Raw genomic sequence first — 18,182 nt, 5'->3', positions numbered from 1 at the left:
GACTTGTGAGCCTTACACAACTTTTTCAATCAGACTAAAGCAAATTACTCATATGTGAGTCCTGTAAAACACATGGGTGTACTAAATGCTTAGACTTACCTGCAGCATGCTATAAAGGTTTAAGTGGTGGATAGGATTTCCCATGGTTTTGTAATAACTTTTTAGAAAAAAAATTAATCTTGAAAAAAGTGAAAAGCATTGAGGACAGGTGCGATGCATTTATGAAAGACTTTGAAAATGAGATAACATGTAGGATTGAGGAGGTAGAAGCAAATCTTGTCATATAGATCTGAAGTTACCCAATTTAAGACAGAGGTTTTGATTGAAATCAGATCAGGTCAAGAGAATATAAGTGAGTGAAGTTAAAGAGGGCATGAAATCCCCCTAGTCCTAGTGACATCACGAGCAACTAAAGAGGTATAGTCTAGAGTAGATAGAAGAAATAATATCCTCATGTTCAATGGACCTGAAAGAAGCAGTCCAAGCTGAGGACTCAGGTAGTTTTCTAAGAATGTGTAATAAAAATTGGCATTACAATACAATCAGAAGATATTACAAACATGAAAAAGATTGAAGGCAAACATATAAGCTGACTTTTTTACATCAGTATTTACAATTGAGACTGACAGTGAAATAGAGAAAGTAAATACACTACCATTATTACAAACAATGACATATAGTCAAGAAAAAACTAGATAAGATGAACATCTCAAAATCACCAGGGCCAGATGGGATACACCCTAGAGTACTCAGGGAAGTCAGCAGCATCATATGCTCTTCCTAAGCAATCATATTTCACACATCCATGAACACAGACTAGAAATGTGCTCATATTACAGCCTTGTTTAAGAAAGCAGCTGGTAAATATAGACCTGTTAGTTTGACTAGTATCATATGCACACTAATGGAATCACTAGTGAGTACAAATAATTATTGAGCACATGAAAAGACATACGTTATTTAGTAAGAAACAGTTTGGCTTTATTGGCAATCTTTCTACAGAGCTACAACTATAACAAGTTCTAGACAAATGGACAGAGGGGATTGGGTGTATGTAGTATATTGCGATTCAGTGAAAGTGTTTGGCAGATTCCCGCACTTACGCATACTACACAAACTGGAAAAATACCAAATCACTGGTCAGTACATTGTATGGATAAGATCTTCTTACTTGGATGAAAACAGCATGTGATAGTAAATGGGGAGAAATCAGAGTGGAAAATTTTGAGTGGAATACCTCAAGGAACAGTGCTGGGTCTCATTCTGCTTGTACTATACAAAAGTCACCGGTGTAGGTACTAATACTTACCTGTTTGCAGATGATACTGAAGCATTTAGAAGTATTTTCAGCAACCTGAAAGATATGAAAAGGCCTATGGGGCATGGATGTGGATAGGGAGCTGTAGTTTTAGTGCATTGCACATGACAGCTAGAGAGTAAGTGTGAACAAATGGGGCCTTTTTTGTCTGTTTTCCTGGTGCTACCTCACTGATGCAGGGGGTGGTGATGCTGTTTCCTGTGGGGTGGGGTAGCACTGGGAATGGATGAAGGCAAGCAAGTATGAATTTGTACATATGTATATATCTGTGTATGCATATGTTGATATGTATATGTACATGTATGTGTATTTATATATGTGTGTATATGAGTGGATGGGTCTTTCTTCGTCTGTTTCCTGGTGCTACCTTGCTGACACGGTAAACAGTGATCAAGTATAATATAGAATAGTAATTCCCTTTTTGTTGAATATTCTTGAGAACTATAAATGTGAAACACCAGGCAGTGGACACTGGGAAGTGGGGACCTGTTAAATGCCATTCTGTGCATGTCGGTAACTTTTATTTCTTCCATCACTGGTTTTACAATTGCAGTCTTTATCTTTTCGAGGGCTGCAACTGATGCAGATTTTGAAAGTATTTTGAGTGTCTAAGAGTGATGGTACACACTGCAGGTTTGAAAAAGAGTGAAACCTTCCAAGTGTGTTGTTGGGTTGCCCCTCAGTCACCACCTTTCCCTGGTTTCCCACAGCTGCTTTCATGTGCACTGGTTCAGTTCCCTGACAGCATGTTGCCCTGTATATCACAGTGCTCCATTTCATTTAATCCTATGCATACCTTTTACCCTCCTGCCTATTCAGAACCCCCACTCAAATTATTATTCACTCCAACCTTCCTTCTCCACTTTGGTCTCCACCTTCCCCGTGTCCCCTCCACTTATGATACATTTTTCTCTGTCAGTCTCTATATAATTTTTTCCATTCTTGATCGCCATATCTTGCATTGGTGAGTCAGCACCAGGAACAGATGAAGAAAGGCCATATCCACTTGTCCATTCTCTAGCTGTCATGTGCAATGCACTGAAACCCCAGCTCCCTATCCACAGTCAGGCCTCACAGACCTTTCCATGATTTACCCCAGCTCCTTCACACGCCCTTGTTCAGTCCATTAACAGCACAGTGACCCGTGTAACACGATTATTCCAATGGTATCCTTGTCTAAATCATTCGATTCTGAATTGTTGATAAAAATGGAACCACTTTTTGTTGATGCCATGACCAGACTGTATGAATACTTTATTGCACTGTGTTAAGATTTATTCCATTTAGAAAGAAAGGAAAATTAAAAGATCCCTTACATGTATGTTTTGCTTGAATTTGAAAATATTTGTGGGTGCCTTTGTATTATAATATGCAGCTGATTGGAGAGCTGATACTGATGCTGCATTCATACTGTAAATAAAGACACAGGAACCCAGGTCCTTCACATGTAAGTGTTTGCAAGTGATGCCATCATAAACAACCTTCCTGTGGAATATAGCTGCACTTGAAAAGAACTTTGTGGAGATGCAGGGATACTGCAGCTTGGAGACTGACACACACCAAAGCAGTGGCAACATGCAGTTGCAGCCTACCATTACCTATGCAAGAGATACTCTAGTGGAAGTTTTGAAAATATATTTGTTTTCAGGATAATAATTTCAGTTAACTTTATTTCCAAGTTTCCTTTAAGTTTATTTACATTTTTGTTTTTCCAAAGTTTCTTCCTTCATAATCTGCATCATCATTTCAGTTTTATCTATGTCTTTCAATATAATTATACATATTTTTCATAAATATATTGTGTCCTGGCACTTTTGTGCACTGCAACAATCTTTAGCATGTACAATTCACTTCTCATGCATTTGTTTCATATTTTTTTAAATTTTAAATCTAGAAATGTTAAACTTGGCGCACACAAAATCTTAACTCGCTATTGTTCCCTAAAGCAAAGCATGTTACAAGCCTAACAAAGGCCTGGTGGATCTTTGGGGTACGCCTGACATCTTTGACATCTCTATAGCCAAAGGAAACCAAAGCCATTAGAGAATGGGTCAACTATGTGTAACAGTAAAATACAAGAACCCTTGGTATTTTTTTCCCCATACACCACCAGTGATTATTGATCCAGAATCTTGAATAGATTGGGTCCCAATGCATACCTTTGTTCTAAAACAAGACACCCATTGTTGGATATTGTCATTTCTTTTGCATGGCTAGAAATATTTTGTAAGCATGAAAGAAGCAAAAGCAATAAAATCATTTGAACTTTAAATATCAAAACAACCCTACCAATGACTTCCACAGTGAAAAAGTACCATTACATCAAAGACTAACTTCTTTGGGAAAGTAACACAGAGGGGGAAGATTTCCAGTCCCCTGATCCCATCTCTTAGTCACACTACAGTACACAAGAGTTACATGAGCAGTATTCTTTCTCCCATGTTTTCTCCCATGTAAGGCTCAGTCATCTTCTGGACGCTACCTTGATAATGTGGGAAACAGTGATTATGTATGAAAGAAAAAGAACAACATTAAAGACTATGGGGCTCATGAATATTCAGGTCTCAATACCCGAAAGTCTCATCCATTCCATTCTTCCATCACTCCCTTGTTCCTTTCACCTCTGACATACAGATCCTCTTTGGCAGTCTTTCTTTAGTCATCCTTTGTATACATTAAAACATCATGCACACTATGGTCAAACCTGTAAATCACACCAGGATCATTACCACACCTCTTTCAGCCATTCCCATTTCTTATATGATCGACACACTTCACAATGTGTTACCCAAAGGCATAACATTTTCACATTATAATAGCTGGGCTATTACAATGAAATTGCACTGTGGAAAGCGTGAAATATTATTTGGTATCTGTCTGTCTGTATCTCTGATGCCTGTTCACTCCAGGAACTCCTTCATTGGGATGACCATGGCAGGAGTCTCCATAATGCTGACTCTTAGTTATGCTTCTTAACTGTTAGGACCTCATCCTTAGCAGGCCACTGGCTGAGAGTAACTGGATCTTTTTCTACTTTTTATATTCTTTCCAGATTCTAGCTTAATCTTCCTCTTCAATATTACTATGATAGATATGCAACAAACACTAGTAATTTCAAATATTTTACATTGTACTTATGTCATAAAGCTTACATACTTGCAGTGAACTAACTACTTCAACCAAAGACTTTCTTTTCACAATCATGCTCACTGTACTTCCAAGCAATTTTCAAACCTTTCTACATATAACCACGTGCAGTATCTAGCAGGTTCAAGAATCTTTCTTCAAATGACCACTTGCACCGTCTAACAAATTCCTCATCTTGCTCCACTCTTACAAATTTCACTCCACAGCAGTCCCCCATTGATTCTAAACTTTAATCATGAAGAATAACTATCTTATCATGTTCTACCATATCCTTACTAAAAAATTTTACTTTCTTCCTGTCAAAATCTTTCACACATATAATCCCCAAATTTCTCATAGCCTCTTGAGCTATAATATGGTATGATGCTTGAGCAAGAGGGAACGACCCTTGGGTGTCATGGTTTGGCCCTTGAGCTGAGAATCGGAAAAAATATTTGTTTAATTTACCTGCTTTAAATGAGAGTTTACACTGGGCCTGGGCCACATGGAGAATCTTAGATGTAAAACTATATTTCTCATGGCGACTTATCATCTTAAGACATCCATGAATGCAAGAGAATTTATGTTGCGCCTGTGGGAAAAGGGAATGAAGGAAAATCTGAAAAGTACACTGCAAGATTCTGGTATTAATGTATTTTCCAAGTACGCTATCAAATTTTGGTATAATGTACATGTTCCAAGAACATCAGGGCCTCGAATTACAGTGGGTTTATGTTCTACGTCAAAATATGGCAAGTCAAATTAGTTGCAAGTCCAACCAATGAAGCCTGTAATATGGGAGGTCATGTCCTTGACCAATGATGTTTTTCCAGTCGACACCAAACCCAACATAACTTAGTTTACCACCCACATACACTACCACATTCTTATGATGAAATTTACAAGGTCTCCAACGAAAACTTAATGAGGAAGGTGCTTTATATATATATATATATATATATATATATATATATATATATATATATATATATATATATATATATATATATATAATGTATTATTAGGCTGGTAGTATGAGAACGTTACAAATAAACCGCCTGAGCTGGAATTTGTGTGGCTTCCCTTTCTCCTGGATTCACCCATTAAATCAGAAGAGATTACAAGAGTTTTTCTACAGAGGGCTGTGGAGCAGAATTGGGTGGACTTACAATGACTAGCAGACGTTTTTAACTGGAATAAGAGTGGGATTTGAAATATTATATATATAATCATTAGGAATATAAAACAAAGAAGAGTGGGAGAAGCTTACATCTGCCTATAACCACTAATTCTGATCAGCATCAAACCTGCTAATTCCCTCTGATTTAACATCGAGTGATAGTAAACTGAGAGGCTGAATTACCCTCAACTTTCCTTCCAGACATATACTAATACTAACACTTACTATGTACGCAGTAAATAATGGGCAATGAGCATTTCCCCTCGAATCTCAGACACTTAAGAAACTAAGTGTAAACTATCTGATGTTCACGTTTCTTTTACTTATATAATTTGTCAGTATTTCTATTTCAAGTCTCATTTATGTGGTTAGGCACACAGGATGTTTTCCACGTTTGAAACTTCAGACCCTTGTCGAAATGTCTCTATGTGAAACAAGTTTCATCCAGAACTTGTCTCACCACATAACTAAGTTACTACGGGAATTATAAGGAAACCTTCTTAAAATTATTTGCACTTAACACTTACCATTCTGAAGGTAAAAACCAAATTTCTTACAAAAAAAAAAAAAAATCAGTTGAGACTCTCCTCAAAGCTTCGTTCTTAACAGCTTTCACTCGTTATGTTCAGTTAGGTTAGACTGGTAATCCCACCTAACCAAATATGTCTTATTACCCTGAAAAAAAAAAAATAACTGGGGAATGGGTGGGTCCTATTACCCTGGAAAAAAAAGAAAACGGGAATGGGGTAGAAATTCCAGGTGATCCCCACAGTATGTGTAATTCATTCACATAATACTATGAAATATAAGCTTAACCACCATTATCTAGCAACGAAAATTACCCTCTCGAGATGAAGTCTTTCCTTCTCTAAGTGATATGTTTGTACTTCTTTCCAATCTGTCTTACGTGGGAGAATATGAATAACGATTTTCTGGGCTTATTTCTTTCGTGGAATTGCTAACACCAACGAAATAGATGTATTATTTGTAAGTGAATGATCTAGAAAAAATAAAGTTTTTGATGATACAAAAACTAACAAATACTGTGACCACATGGTCCCTATAAGTGCACATCAAAAAAGGGGAAGGCACTTTGGACAGGAAAGACGGCAACAAATTATAACATTTATTATGATTTTCTTTTTACTTAGCAATCATGATTTGTGTTATCAGATCAACCCTTGCTTTGATATGTATTTTATTTTTCAACTTTCCTCTTTTAGGCCTCCAGGTGGCTCGGGTTCCAAGGATAACGTCAAAGCAAATTAGTTTTTTTTATTAATGATGGCCAACCTACATAGTCCCTTACCCCTTAAGATTCATCATAGTAATGTAATGTACAAAAGAATGAATTTTATTTCAAAGATTTACAACAATTTAGGTTTTTGTCCTTTGAAATGAAAAAGGAAATTTCATGGACTGTGTTGAAACGCGAGCAGCGCGTTAACAGTCAATTTCATTTTCAACTTTCCTCTTTTAGGCCTCCCAGTGGCCCAGGCTCAGAGGATATCATTCCGGTATCCTCGTATCTCTGCGGACTTGTGTATCAGTATCATTTGCTAATTTTCTAGTACTGTAATTATTGATATCTGTCATTCTGCACATTACTGGGAGGGTGATTGTGCTCGTTAGGGCCCCAATTCCTTGAATCTTATTATCATACAGCTTTAAAACCGTTCATTTTATTCTAATGATCCACTGTTTCTAAATGTTCTTTAGAAGATCTTAATACTTATTTGATATAGTGACAAAACATGAGAGTATATATTAAGTGTTAGCGAAATATGAAGGCGTTTCCTGTATACTTTCATGTATCTATAGTGAAATGCCAGTCTGAGATCTATCGCTTGTCTCATATGAACATCTGAATTGTTCAATCACAATATATTTATCATTAATTTACTCAAGAAGGGTAAATTCATCTCTTAAGACTTGAAATTTGTTAATGTAAAGGTTTTAGAAGCTGTCACTACATGTGACGTGATTTCTCCATCCCCTGCATAGGAAAGACTCAGTGTTTGTAAACAACCCATACTCAACACATGTAGGTAAGCCTCTATTTTTCTTGTATTTATTTGACTTAAAATGATATTGTCATTATAGTTTAAGTCTTTTTAATTCATTGTGAGTGTGTGCAGGAGTCTTTGTCGAATAAATTAGTGTATGATGTATTTTGACAATGTTGTAACGGACTTCAGTGACCCGATGTGCACGAATCTTCGCTCAGCTGAACAGGTCAACACCATTGCTGAATTGGTCTTTCAGCAGAAAAAATCGTTGTATGTAAGAGTGATTTTATCTTACATTGGTAACATGCTAGGGAAAATGACAAGTTTGCTGAGCATGATTTGGAGATTTGGATTTAATCAATGAAGATTGATCAAGGGAGTAATTATGAGGATTATTACAGCTGGGAAAATGTGGGGTTGATTGAAACCAGAAAAAGATATTAAAAATCATCTGAGCTTATAAGAATCTCATCTACCTTTACTCTGTAGTTGGAATGTATGATTAAACAGAAATATACTAACGTGAAATTTAGGAAAGTACTAGTTTATGGGCACCATGAAAATGGAATGATATTTTTTTAAATTGGACAGACTATTAATGAAATGTGTATAAAAAGTTAAGATATCTTTATTGTCAGTGTGTGTGTGTGTGTGTGTAGCTGGTATATTTTGACAATATTATGAACAGTAAGATTAATATTTACGGCACGGGAGGTTAGGAGGGGTTTTCAAAGGTTCTTTTAATTTTTATGAGTGTATAATCAGCTTTACTTCAGTGAACCCCACAATATTCATGATATGATTCTTACTTTAATGAAAATAAGGTAAGTTGGTCTGCTCTAGGCATTTCTGCAATCAGATTATATCATATAAAGCACTCAAAACATAAGAAGCCTTTTCTCGGAGCTAGTTTCAGTGTTGGAGGACGTTGTGCAGTGTCAGGTGGTTTGATTAAGTAATAACAGAGTAAGAAAGGTATGGCAATAAAAAGAGTGTGGTTGAGAGAGTTGAAGATATGCTAAAATGGTTTGGACGTATGGAGAAAATGAGAGGAGAGGATGAGAAAGAGGATATACGTCAGAAGTGGAGGGAACATAGAGGAGGGGGAGACCAAACTGGAGTTGCAAGGATGGAGTGAAAAAGATTGTGAATGATTTGATATATCAAGGTTGAGGGACAGGTTAGTTGGGGTGTGAGTTTGAATAGAGAAATAATGGAGGAGGTGAAGTGGTTTTAGATACCTGGGAGCAGATATGGCAGTTAATGGAAGTGTATCGTATGGTGGGTGAGGCGGTGAAGGTTTTGGGAGTGCTGAAGAATATGTAGAAAGATCATTATCTGGAAGGGTGAAAATGGGTATGTTTGAGGGGATAGTAATCCCAGTTATATGGATGCAAGGCCTAGGCTACAAATGAGGTTCTATGGAGGAGGGTGGATGTGTTCAAATTGAGATGTTCGAGAACAAAATGTTGTTTGATTTAGTAAGTAATGAATGGATAAGAGAGAGATGCGGTAATAGAGTGGTTGAGAGAGCTGACGAGGGTGTGTTGAAATGGTTTGGACATATGGAGAGAATGATTGAGGAAGAGATGACAAAGAAGATATTATGTCTCAGAAGTGGAGGGAATAAGGAGAATAGGGAGACCAAATTGAAAATGGAAGGATGGAGTGAAATAGATTTTGAGGGATTAGGGTCAGAATAAGCAGGACGGTGAAAGGTGTGCATAGGATAGAGTGAATTGGAACAATGTGGTTTACGAGGGTTGATGTGCTGTCATTGGACTGAACCAGGGCATGTGAAGCATGTGGGGTAAACCATGGAAAGGTCTGTGGGACTTGGTTTTGGTGCATTCACGTTGGATAGATAATGGATGTGAGCAAATGTGGCCTTTATTTGTCTGTTCCCGGTGCTGCCTCACTAATGCAGGAAATGGCGATCAAGTATGAAAAGAAAAATTATGGAGATGGAAGGATGGAGTGAAAAAGATTTTGAGTGATCAGGATTTGAACATGCAAGAGGGTGAAAGGTGTGCAAGAAATTAAGTAATTTAGATTATGTTGTACTGGTGTCGATGTACTGTCAATGGACTGAACCAGGGCATTTGAAGCATCAGGGGTAAACAATGGAAAGGTTGGTGGGGTCTGTTTGTGGATAGAGAGTATTGTGTCAGTGCACTAATCATCACAGGTTAGAGAATGAATGTGAGCGGATGCAGCCTTTCATCTGTTATTGGTGCTACCTTGCTGACGAGGGAATTTGTGATCAAGTATGAGAAATCAACAGTGAGTTATGGTTAGGTGCTTTTATACAGATATATTCTTACAGTGATGATGATTATGTACATGTGTATATATGTATATGTCTGTGTGTGTATATATATATGTATACGTTGAGATGTATAGGTATATATTTTTGCGTGTGTGGATGTGTATGTATATACATGTGTATGTGGGTGGGTTGGGCCATTCTTTCGTCTGTTTCCTTTCGCTACCTCACTAACGCGGGAGACAGTGACAAAGCAAAATAAATATGACATGAATATTATTTCGTAGGTTTATATCATCATCATGGCAGCTACTGCAGAAGATGACGAAATAGCTGGTGCTACAGAAGCACTGTTAGAGGACAATTATATTGAGGAGATGGCTGAGGCATATGATGAGGAAGACAGTCTCCAGAATAACATATCTCAGAATGAACTGGAAGAAATCTTTGGAAATGCTGATGAGAGTACCTTGGATGTTCCTGATCAGTCACAGCCTTTGCTGGTGAGATTTTATTTCTAAAAAGAAAGCTGTGCAGTTTTTTTTTTATATCAGATGTTAGATTCTGAATGTTCATATTGTTATTGTTGGTAAAACTATATTTGATTCTTATATGAATTTTCCATCTTTTTTTAAAACTAGATAGAGACAGTTGCAGAAATATTCATATTAATAGACACTGATCATGGGAGAAAGAAGGATCATAATGGTCTGTCTTTATACACAGAATTTTATTAGCAGACTGTTCAAGCAAGGGCAAATGAATGCCATAGTTGTGTCAGGTTATTTAACACTGGAGTTGTGATCATTCCACTGTGATTTTGTTGGCTTATCAGACTTAGGCGAGAATGCCAACCTTAGGTGCTAGTCATATGAATGGTTTATAATAACAGTAGAGAAAGAAGTCTTTCAAGGCATTCAGAAATTTGTTAAATATTGCCAAATTTGAATTTATGTTGTAGGATGAGACGGTTGTGTCAGCAGATGATAATGATGATATTCTTCCACGTGGAATTCCTGCACCATCAGAAAACCACCTGCTTGTCCTTCAAGAGTCATTTGGTCATACAGCCTTTCGTCCCATGCAGTGGAAAATCATCCATACTGTTTTACAGGTATTTTAAAAAGCATTAGAAATCTGTCTCCTCATTCCTCTTTGTTTTTAGTTGTTTGTGAAGGAAATGCTTAGAGCTTAAAATTTTCTTGAGGTAATTTTTTTTTTAATAGGAACATCTTTTGTAATTTCTAGAGATTCTCTTTTTCCAATAAGTTTTTTGTGATTCTCTAACATTATCACTACATGTGGAATGATATTTATCCTATATTCAGTATACAGATGAAGTGCACCTTTACCTTTCTTATACCCCCATATTCCAGATCATTATCCTTTTTCTAACTTTTTAACTTGCTTTAGATTCTGCTTTATTTATGAAATGGACTACAAGTTATATTAAAACTTTTATGTCTAGGATAATGGTAAGCAATGATACTTATAAGAATGTGACCCTTAAGTGTGCACGTGAAATACTTCCCACCCACCCGTCAGTTTTAAGGCATTGACTGAAACCTGAAGCTACAGAGGTCTGATGAGCAAAAGTAAGTGCCAGTGTTGGATTTGGTGAGAATTGGAAAAGAAAGTTTGGTGAGAGAAAGACTTGTATGAGTTTACCATTGAATTTCAATTTTTTTTTTTTTTCTTACAATACAGAAAGGTTTTCTGTCAGATGTCCAACTGAAGACAGTACTGGATAGCAGAAGGCATAAGTAATGACTCGTAGTTCCTTTAAAAGATGGACTTTTTTCTATACCAGCTCGCTGTTTACTTTCTTTAAGGTAACATTGGAAACAAATGAGTGATTGTTAGAAGAGAAGTCCTTTCCTGGCTTCATCGTCTGTTCCTTTGTTTGGAAAGAAATAATACAAAGGGGAGGATTTTCAGCCCCCATACTTTTACCCATTATAGTCATCATCCTGTGAAACACAACAGATACATGGATAGTATTTCTAACAAATCCCCAAAAATGCAGACTTTTTAATCATATGTGTTTTCAAATGCGGTTGTCATGAAATACAATAATTATACCCTTTTCTCTTCCACTCACCATAAACAGTGCTGTGTAACAGTTTCATGTCTTTTCCTTTTGTTATCCTTGTCCCTCAGTATTATTACATAATGACATATTTCTCCTTTTGGTATTTCTTACTGTATTCATCATTATTTCTTCCAGGGTCATGACAACTGCGTAGTAATGGCAACTGGATATGGAAAGAGCCTTTGTTACCAGTTCCCAGCAGTGTATTCTGGTGGAATAGCTGTTGTGGTATCACCTCTTATTTCCCTTATGGAAGACCAAGTGCTGTCCCTCAAGGTAGGGAAAAAGTGTAGTATGCTTGCCTGATAATCATTCAGAGAGTCTGGATGATATGGAGAGATAGAATGATAAAAATCCCTTTGTCTGAAATTCATCAATTCCCAAAATTGTGTTCCAGAGCTTTCAGAGTTACCAGTAATTTGGATCATGAGTTTTCAGCAGTGATATGAAAAGCTTAGTAAGTATTTCATGTAGGGTTAACATAAATATGTATTACAAATGAAAGAAACATATGAAACCTCTGATAGGTATGCAGTTCTGTCACAGGTATGATGTGTTCAGACCACAACCTATTGCTAATGCAGTGTATATATTTTCAAAATCCATACAAATGTAAAGTCTGTTCTTTGCTTGGTAGCAGAGATTATGGATTTATGATATCCTACCAATATTTATTCATTCATATTAAAGACACATGGGTTTGAATGACTAGAACTTTCATTGAAGAGTTATGAATAGGTTGTAAAGCTGTTTTTCAACTAAAAATTACACTTGCTTCACGATTTGCTCCTGTTTTCCAGTGAGGCAAACATTCAGAATAATTCAGACCCAGCTTTTGGTTAACCTGTACATTGCTATGAACATCAGTCCACTGTTATGAATCAGGATACTATGAGCATCAATATGTAAATTAAAAGTTAATGCCACTTTTTGAATATAAAAGCAGACATTGTTTTTAGTTAACCATTACTCGTCTAAGGTTTTTCTTTCTAGCCCTCAAAATTCATGTTTTTCGAGTTTGAGAATAAGTATTTAACTACTATTTCAAAGGTATTCTTATAACACTGAAAAGAATCATGTCAGAATTGTATTTCATTCTTTGCTTTCATTCAAGTTTTATGTAGAAGTTTTGTAGAGGTTACAGCACAGTGTGTTCAAATGTGTGAGAGTGAAGACTGAGTGCCAAGTGAGTTGCCGCTGCACACCTTTTTCATTTATTTTACTAACACTGAAATGCAGTTTGAAAATGTTTATACCAGTAATTCAGAGACCTCTGTGGCTTTTTTGTTTTGATTTTTTTTTCTCATTAGGGTTCCCTACTTGTTGATATGATTGTTTTCCTTCTTTGGTTATATTCAGTTTTATGTTGTGGAACACCCATTCAGTTTATGTATGCAGTTCATGTTGAATTTCCCAGTTGAAGAGTATCATTTATTGTTCTCAAGTATTTAAAGAAGGCATTCTAAAAGAAATTCAAGGTACTTTTATTTATTTATTTTTTTCTCATTGGGATTCCCTACTTGTTAACACAATTGTTTTCCTTCTTTGGTTATATTCAATTTTATGTTGTGGAATGTCCATTCAGTTTATGTACGCAGTTCATGTTGAATTTCCCAGTTGAAGAGTATCATTTATTGTTTTCAGGTAATTAAAGAATGCATTCTAAAGGAAATTCAAGAAATGTAACCAATGTTTGAAGTGCTTGATAAAGAACATAACTTCTGCATATTACTTTGGGAATGATTTGTATGTTGTATGGTCATTTTCCTTGTAGTCAGTATGTTTATTATTGACTTCTTTCAATGAATTTGCTAACAGAAGCCATTGTAATGTAGAACATCTGATTTTTAAACGATAGTATATCCTGATAAAGTTTTTCTTGTCTGTCAGGCATCTAATATTGAAGCATGCTTGCTGGGAAGTGCCCTGAAGAATAAAGCAGAGGTTTATTCGGACATGTTTGCCAACAGATACAGAGTCATATATGTAACACCAGAATTTGTTGATTGTAAGTTGATGTTCTTTTCTTTTGGAAAACTAGAGTTCAGTGATTTTGAAAGTTAGAAGGGGATTAGGCAGACCCTACTGTAAGATTAAAAAAGACTAAATGAATATGCAAGGGTTACCATTTAAGGTGCATGTATTTGTCAGCAGTAAGAATTGTAGGAAAAAAATTATTGATCATTGTGTAATTTGAGGCTTTTTGTTTATAAGGGTTTAAGTATAACTATACTCATTTTTCCTTCTCTTTTAGAAATTGAATTGTGAGTGGATGTGGCCTTTCTTTGTCTGTTTCCTAGTGCTATCTTGCTGAAACAGGGAGTGGCGTTACTGTTTCCTGTGGGGCAAGGTGGTGCCGGGGATGGGTGAAGGTGAGCAAGTATGAATGGTTATCTATATATATCTCTGATGCCTTTTCCAACTGGAACCCCCTCAAGGGGGTGGCAATGGCAGTAGAATCTCCATAACTAGAGACTTCTGGTTCCGCTTCATAGCCTCTAGTGCCTCACCTTTAACAGGCCGCTAGCAGTAGGCAACTCTAGAGCAGTATTTGCAGAGGCTTCTACCAAATGTTTAAACTGACTACTACCTAATGTATATAAATGTATATGTTTATGTATTTATGTATATATATTCATTTGTTATTTCTGTTGTACTTGATAGCCATTTCCTGCATCAATGAAATAGTGCCAGGAAACAGATGAAGAAAGACCCATCTACTCATATACACAAATATATAGATACATGCACATACATGCATTAGGGTTCCCTAATGCACCAAAACCACAGCTCCCTATCCATATCCAGGCCCCACAAACCTTTCCATGGTGTACCCCAGATGTTTTGCATGCCCTGTTTCAGTCTGTTGACAGCACATAGACTTCGGTATACCACATTGTTCCAGTTGACTATTCCTTGTACGCCTCTCACCCTCCGTTATGTTCAGGCCCTGGTGGAAGGATGGAGTCCACACTTTTCTGGAAAATGGATGAGGAATTCAGAGAGAGGATGGAGTGAGGAAGGAGGAAAATTAAAACTTTGACTATTCTAATGGGAGCATTAGATAAATTAAGTGGATATCCTTTGGGACAGGAGAGGAAGAATATTACCTACACGTTTCCAGAATGTTTTAGAAGGCATCTACAAGGGGCAGGGGGCAGGAGTAGGGGATGAAGATCTTCCCCTACTGTATTACTCTTTTAAAGATGAAACAGGAAAGAGCCATATGATATTTTTTCCTCTTACTCTTAGGGTCAGTCATTTGTTTTGAACATTACCTCACTCATGCAGAAAATAGTGAACAATCATGAAAGAAAGAAGAATAAACTGATCAGAAAGTTTTGGCTTCTGAAGAGTATAACTTAGATACTAGTTGTCACATGGGATGAGACAAAGGTGATGTAGAGGAAGATTTATAGTAGGGTAATAGGATGGATTTTAGAGGATATATTAGGGGATGAATTAACAGAGTGTCACTGCAGTAGAAGATAAGTAATCATATCTATATTATGTAGCTAAACTGCTTTTTCAGTACTTGATTTAACTTGTATAGTCATCATAATGTGTTGGCATCATAACCCTTGTATCCGTTTAGTTACACCATTTTCATTTTTATAGTTTCAGAAGATTAAAAGAATTAATTTTTTCTTTTTCCCTTTGACCAGCCTGTTTGGATATTCTAATGACCCTCAAGGATAGAGCAGGAATTACCCTCTTTGCAGTTGATGAAGCTCACTGTGTCAGTCAGTGGGGACATGATTTCAGGATTGCTTACAGGTTGGTATTGATTTAGAAGCCTTAGTCCAAGGACCTTAACTTCATGCTCAGCTTTGGGTATATCATGTACTTAGATTTTGATCAGGCTCGAAACCTGATATGTTGGTGTGCCTTGAAACCAGCTCTGTCATATCTGTTATCTTTAGCTATAGTTACATCTATGAGCTTTATCAGTTATAGCCATATTGTCACATCCTGAAATTGTGTTTAGAACATTAAATCATGTTTAGAACACAATGAAACATACTGTCAGGGGTTCTCAGTTGGTGTAGGTTCTTTGAGCAGTAGATTGCTGACTACAGCAGATATCTCTGTCGGGGGTTCTCAGTTGGTGTAGGTTCTTCGAGCAGTAGATTGCTGACTACAGCAGATATCTCTCAGCTGCTTCATTAGTAATGACAGTCTTCTGGAGAGTTCTTCAGATGGTTTCACTAAGGCCAAGATAATGTTTATAGTTAGTTTCCACATGTCTAGCATAGATTTATTACCATATCAAGTCTTTATATTATCATATTTTTTCTAGATAGAAGACCACTCTTGTTAACCACTTGTTTCCACATGTCTAGCATAGATTTATTACCATATCAAGTCTTTATATTATCATATTTTTTCTAGATAGAAGACCACTCTTGTTAACCAGAGGGAATTTATAGGTTTTATGTGATTTGTAGTCCTAAGTTTTATGGTGAGTAGGGAAACTCTGTTTCATGGACTGTAACCAGATAGTATGTGTAGGTTACGCATTAGCAGAATATATACCAGGATTGAGTTATTTATTCTGTTTTACGACTGTCCAGAGCTTGATTAATGTTCAGCCCTAGTTTTTTTTTTTTTTTCAAACTATTCGCCATTTCCCGCGTTAGCGAGGTAGCGTTAAGAACAGAGAACTGGGCCACTGAGGGAATATCCTCACCTGGCCCCCTTCTCTGTTCCTTCTTTTGGAAAATTAAAAAAAATTGAGAGGGGAGGATTTCCAGCCCTAGTAAGCACTACAAATACTGTATGGCGCTAATCTGAATTATCTTTCTGAAATGAATAAGGTTTTTCTTCCTGCTTATGTTTTCCCCAAGTTCTTTCTTACTTTGGAGGCATATCAAGTTTATGATACTTTTCAGTCTTCCAGTTTTCTTTGATTAGTACACAAATGTAATGGTTATCCTGTATATACAGCAAAGTGTAGTGTTGGAATTGCTATAATTGAGAAGTGTATCACTGATATTTTACAATAGCTGAGGTACTAGTTTCAGAGTATATGTACTAAATCATTGTATTTCCTCAGACGACTTGGTTCTTTGAGGCGAAATTTTCCAAAGGTACCAATCTTAGCTCTTACAGCAACTGCAACCCCACGTGTACGCCAAGACATATGCTCTTCTCTAAATTTGAGGTACGTTAAAGTCTTTTTTATTTATCTGGTTTCAGTTTAATTTCATTTTTATGATTAATGTTACAAAATTACATATATCAGTATGCTCTCTTTCTCTGTCCAGAATAGTGGCTTGTGTAGATTCTCTGTATATTTCTGTCATTGCACAATCCCTTTCAGTCTTTTATGCAAAGTCCACTTTCACCCGCATTCTTCCTCATGTAAATAACCATTTTTGATATACAGGGAAGAAGTTTTATATGCATGGGGCCCCATCTCTTGAACATTATCATACAACTTCTTAAATTTCTGCATGCTGTGTACATTAACCACAAGTCATTTATTCCATTCATCCAGACGTCTTTTTTGACAATTTTTTTTGCTTAATGATATATCTTTTAGTTATTTTACCCTGCCTGTTGTAATCAGGTCACCCTTCTGAAGTAGGCTGCAAAACTTTTCTGATAACTCAGCCTTTGGTCTCTCCTCTTTTTGCCATCACTTCACATCTTTCTTTCCCTTCCAGAACCATTCCACATCATATGCCTGTGCCATTTCAAAACTCCATCCATTAATTTTTCTCTTTAGCCACCTCATTACATACTTTCCTCTTAAATCCACTTGGAAGATAAGTGTTGTTATTCAGCAGTCAGTTACTTGGAAGGTTCTTATGTACATTCCAGTTTTTCTAGATAGAAAATGCATATTGTAGTAACCAGGATTCTTAGATCTCAGCAGACTCTGCCTGCAAGTGGTAATAAGTGAGTGAGACGTCACATTTGAGAAAGCTGTATTATCATCAGGAAAAGAGAACAATGTTGTCAAGGACTTTCTCACCCCAAAATAGCTCACCTTACTGTGCATCTTTATGGAGCACAGCCTTAAAACTGCAAGAGCACCATGCAAGGGTTCCTAGACATACATAACATTGACAGTGATAAACAGTATCCACATGGTTTCATATGTTATATTTTGGCTTATTCTTGATGCTTGATCCCACCACCAAATTAGTTCCTGAATGCCACCACCTAGAGGCATTGTTTACAGT

The 18,182-nt window shown here is 36.6% G+C and overlaps 1 protein-coding gene across 2 annotated transcripts in view; it reads left to right on the top strand.

The window, feature by feature from the left end:
• The first annotated feature begins 7,550 nt into the window (after positions 1-7,550).
• The window catches only part of LOC139754234 (bifunctional 3'-5' exonuclease/ATP-dependent helicase WRN-like), a 29,646-nt gene continuing 19,014 nt past the window's right edge, over positions 7,551-18,182 (top strand). The window contains exons 1-7 of one of the 2 annotated variants that reach the window (XM_071671543.1): positions 7,551-7,672; positions 10,187-10,402; positions 10,861-11,013; positions 12,127-12,267; positions 13,882-13,999; positions 15,657-15,768; positions 17,048-17,155. In XM_071671543.1, coding sequence (XP_071527644.1) covers positions 10,202-10,402; positions 10,861-11,013; positions 12,127-12,267; positions 13,882-13,999; positions 15,657-15,768; positions 17,048-17,155 — 833 coding nt within the window. In that variant the 5' untranslated portion in view covers positions 7,551-7,672; positions 10,187-10,201. The remainder of the gene's footprint in view (positions 7,673-10,186; positions 10,403-10,860; positions 11,014-12,126; positions 12,268-13,881; positions 14,000-15,656; positions 15,769-17,047; positions 17,156-18,182) is intronic. The other variant, XM_071671544.1, reaches the window with a different exon arrangement.

The sequence above is a fragment of the Panulirus ornatus genome, chromosome 16 (genome assembly GCF_036320965.1).
Source record: "Panulirus ornatus isolate Po-2019 chromosome 16, ASM3632096v1, whole genome shotgun sequence".
In the NCBI taxonomy this organism is placed as follows: Eukaryota; Metazoa; Arthropoda; class Malacostraca; order Decapoda; family Palinuridae; genus Panulirus; species Panulirus ornatus.
The sequence above is the reverse complement of the archived record's forward strand: the minus strand, read 5'-3'. Positions and strand labels throughout refer to the sequence as shown.